Here is a 4,240-nt window from a genome sequence, read left to right as displayed (position 1 = left end):
TAATGTAGTAATTTTATTATATTTTTTTATTATTTTAAATTAGAATTTCGTAAGTGTTTTGTTTGCTAACATGCTGCAACAAACAAAAAAAAGAGCGTTCTGAAAGAAATACTGGTTGTAAATCAACTGTTGATATTAAAATTAAAAAGTGTAATAGAGCAACACGAAGGAATGACGCATTTTTAAAAGAAGATCCACCTTTGGCAGAGATGATTGTTAAGATGAATATTACCCATAACCATGCAGTCAATACTTGTGAGTCCTTAAAATTATTATGAATGGACGATGAAACCAGGAGTAGTGAATAGTCTGCGTAGAATTAGTGTAATATGGAGAGCAAATCATTAGGACCAATATCGTAGGCGGCAGTGAAATCAGTTTTACTAGTTAACCCGAGAACGAGCCGAGAAGCATATCGGTTACTCTCTACTCGCTTTCGCTCTTGCTTGTGCACATCTCGCGGCTTCAGATTCCTTAATTGATATGTACTGCGAAATAATATTACATTGAATCATCTGAAATCTTCAAAAGATACCGAGTTTTTACCGACTAAAACCCCTCCTCGAGTGGGAAGATAAACCCTGAAGGTTACCAATCCCCTAGAAGAGAGTTGAAGGTTGGAATTTGGGAGAGGGTTGAGAAAAAAAAAATGGTTAAGCATGGGGGATCCGAGGGGGGGGAGAACCGTCGGAGTATGTGGTGGGGTTTGCGTGGCCTGGCACTGACGCCCGGAGAATTGCTGCGAATGAGATTGCAGACTCAGGGAGAGAAGGTAAACCGGATCCGCATGTAAGTGCCTTGAAGAGGTTTAAAGCGGTGAGGAAGGACGCAGCTCTAGATGGGAATGACGTAGGAGCAAATACTCCTGATTATTGCGTTAAGCACACGGATTTTCGTATGTTGGGCGATGGAGCGGTTTCGGAAGAAAGGCTTGAGTGCGATGAATGCATCCATCCAGTTTAGGGTCCTATCGAAAACGACGCCTAGGTAGGTAACAGAGTTGTTCCACTTGATGGGACGATTGTTTACTAAAATGGGGGGAGGTTTTCGGGACCTACGAGAAGAAAATTGCTCCGCTTTGGTCTCGTTAATGGAAAGTTTCCATTTTCGGTATAAGTTTAGGAGCAGGGGCAGAAACCTATTAATTCTCCCTGTGCATTGGAGAATGGTTTGGGCTTAGTTTATGAGGGCAATGTTGTCTGCGTAGAGAGCTGTCAAAATAGAAGTGTCAGAGGTTAAATAGAATAGGTGATAGTTTGGAGCCTTGTGGGACACCGGCAGTAACGGGTTTACTGGCAGAGAGAACAGAGCCGACGCGTACCCGAAGGCTTCTGTCGGTGAAAAAGGACCTGATAACCCCAACTAGAAAATGCGGAATGTTAAGGGTGATGAATTTTGAGATAAGGCCTCCGTGCCAGACTCGAATGAACGCTTGTTGGATGTCAAGAAGAAGCATGGAGGTGTGACGCCGCTTGTTAAGGTTGTTGGAAATGTATTCGGATACGCGAAGAAGTTGGTGGCCTGTGCCATGATGCCTGCGGAAACCGTGTTAAAAATCGGGGAGAAGGTTGTTCCACGTGGTCTAAGAGCCGATTGAGAATGATTGATTCAACTACTTTGCTCAACGAACGAAGTAGGCTGATGGTCCTGTAGCTTGAGGGAGAGCTGAGAGGCTTCCCTTTTTTGGGGAGACAGATGACAGTGACTTCTTTCCTGTGAGGTTGAAGTCAAAAATTTTGGCCATAAGGGAGGTGCCTTTACTATTAGTTTGTCTACAGCCCCAAGAGACGTGTTTAGCGTTGAAGTCGCCGGCGACGATAGTTGATGCACCCGGGGGGAATAGAAGGGGGAGTTCAGAAATGTCTCTGTCCGAAGGTGGGAGTAAAGAGGGCCGAAAGTTAATGGAACTTCGATGCCGACTGTTTCTAACGAGTCTGTGGCCAAGAGATAGGCCTGTGCTTTAAAGAATTCATAACACCGCCGGCACTGCGGTTTTCACGGTACCTTCTGTAGGATGAGAGACTAATGCGTCGAAAGTTTTATGAAAGAACTGAAAACTCAATATAAGTCGGTTCGTCAAATTTATGTAATAAGGGAATGTATAATTTGTACTGACCTTTAGTTTTTCCATGGGCCGTTTTGACTTCGAAAGGTTCTTCGTATAAATAATCAGAAAAATATTTGAAAGTCAAGGAATTCATGATAAAATCAGAAGCTCCACTATCGATTAAAATTTTGCAGTCGTATTCGTTTGAATGTATGTATGGTAGTCTAGGTGTTTTAACGAAAGCATTATTAATTTTTTCAAAATGTCTTTCAAAAATGTTCTATGTAATTTTGTCTATTGATGTCTGTGAACGAAAATTTTCATTTTCATTTTCTTGGGTGGTATTTTCATCTGAAAAGGTCAGGTCTGTAGGAGGGGTATTGTTATCAAAAGGCTGTATAGGTAGATAAGCGTTTCCGTACTCATCAGAAACGTACGGGTCTTGTTCAACATTAGTTAATTTTTTAACTAGGAAATTGGGTTTTTGCTGGTTTTGGAAATTGTTAGGTCTTTGATTTTGAGAGTTATTTATTCGTCTAAATTGGGAAACAGTTGAGTCATAGACATATATTAATGTCGTTGTAGTAATTTCTTGTCTCGAAAAGTGAGGGAGATGGCGTATAGTTTCGGACTAGTGCTACCTCTTTCATTACACGTCTACGCACTATCGTAAGAGAGATGAATATTGCCCGAAACTTCGTTCCATCTCTTTCTTTAGTTGTACCACAATTCTGACCACTAAGCATGTCCAATAATAAACGTCGATGACTTGAGTATTATTTTATCTATGGTATTATTTTAATGTGTATTGCTGTTAGGATTTCTGTGTTGTTATTGGAATACCAGGTGAAGTTTAGGCGCACGTGGGTGGAAATGTATCTACAACAAAATTATTTTATTCTAATTTCAGTTATGACTTTTTCATCTATTGTTGAAGCCCATTTAGAAGTTGTCAACCAAGTAGGTTTATGCGACTCAAAACCACTCTTGCATATAAAAGAAATGATTATAAATAAACCGTACCCAATTCACACCCCAATTGTACTTCTGTCACGAAGAAAAACGCGTCATGGAATTACTGTAGCTGTAGAAACTGAAAGAAACCTTTTATGTTTACCAAAACGCATGTACGAAACCTTTACTAATAGAGGTTGTTAATAAATCAAAATTTGCAATTATCCACAGAAGGAGCAAATTCAACAAAGCAGAGGTAGTTGAATCCAACAAATTTAGTATCAGGTAGGGAATACATACCTATAACTTATCTATTTTACTAATAATTCATTTTTTGGTTTTAGGATATTTAATAGCGAGTAGGTAGTAAAACTGTTATATGTCTAAATACATATGTTAACATCAGTAACGGTCACGGCCAGCAATTCGTGTATATTATGTACGTGTCTAGTGAACTTATAAACTCAAGAGTATTTTTAGTTATTATCAATAGTGTATTGGTTATTAGTTAATTTTATTTTAAAAGATTTCATTTAGAAAACTAAGCAAGTTTACAATTTAATTAAGAAAAAAGCCGAATATCATAAGTGGATAAAAATTTTAAATAGGCAGGTACCAAAGAAACGAGGCAGGGGTCATTTTGATAGAAAATGAGGAAAAGGCAGATAGGTGGAAAGAATATTTAGAGAACCTATACGCAGGCCCTGCGTTAGGAGATATATTAGATAGTGTGGAAATAGATGAGCTTGGTTATCCCTTAAAGAGGGAAGAGTTCGATGTAGCATTAAAAAATTTTAAGAATAATAAGGCGCCAGGTGTAGATGGGATACAGCAGGAAATTCTAAAGACAATAGGTTAGAGATCGTATGTTTAAGCTAGTTACTCACATTTACGAAACGGAGAAAGTCCCAGAGGATTATAAACGGAACATAGTAGTAACATTACCTAAAAAGAGAGGCGCGGATAGGTGCGAGACATTTAAAACAATTACCTTAACTTCCCATGCGTCAAAAATCATAAAATAGAATTGTACAGAGGAGGATGGAAGAAAGGGCGGAAGAACTATTAGGGGAAGATCAATTTGGGTTTAGAAGAAATAGAGGAACGCGGGAGGCCATTCTAGCTTTACGGGTAACAATAGAGAAAACGATAGAAAAAGGAAAGAGTGCGTACATAGGATTTGTAGATTTAGAGAAAGCTTTTGACAATGTTAAATGGGACAAGATGTTAAATATACTT

General features: G+C 38.9%; 1 protein-coding gene and 1 long non-coding RNA gene across 2 annotated transcripts in view; both read left to right on the top strand.

Annotated features, from left to right (window-relative positions):
* LOC112904941 overlaps positions 1-963 on the top strand; it is a 5,469-nt gene extending 4,506 nt beyond the window's left edge. The window contains exons 3-4 of the mRNA XM_025976249.1: positions 604-616; positions 659-963. Of these exons, the coding sequence (XP_025832034.1) occupies positions 604-616; positions 659-963 (318 nt within the window). The remainder of the gene's footprint in view (positions 1-603; positions 617-658) is intronic.
* Positions 964-1,746: 783 nt separating this feature from the next.
* LOC108741308 lies at positions 1,747-3,652 on the top strand. The gene is made up of 3 exons (XR_001938490.2): positions 1,747-2,893; positions 2,958-3,286; positions 3,346-3,652. It is a non-coding gene; the product is annotated as an uncharacterized LOC108741308 (long non-coding RNA).
* Positions 3,653-4,240: the final 588 nt, after the last annotated feature.

Source organism: Agrilus planipennis, unplaced genomic scaffold, assembly GCF_000699045.2.
Source record: "Agrilus planipennis isolate EAB-ADULT unplaced genomic scaffold, Apla_2.0 scaffold288, whole genome shotgun sequence".
Classification (NCBI taxonomy): Eukaryota; Metazoa; Arthropoda; class Insecta; order Coleoptera; family Buprestidae; genus Agrilus; species Agrilus planipennis.
Note: the sequence above shows the minus strand (reverse complement) of the source record. Positions and strands in the feature narration are given on the sequence as shown.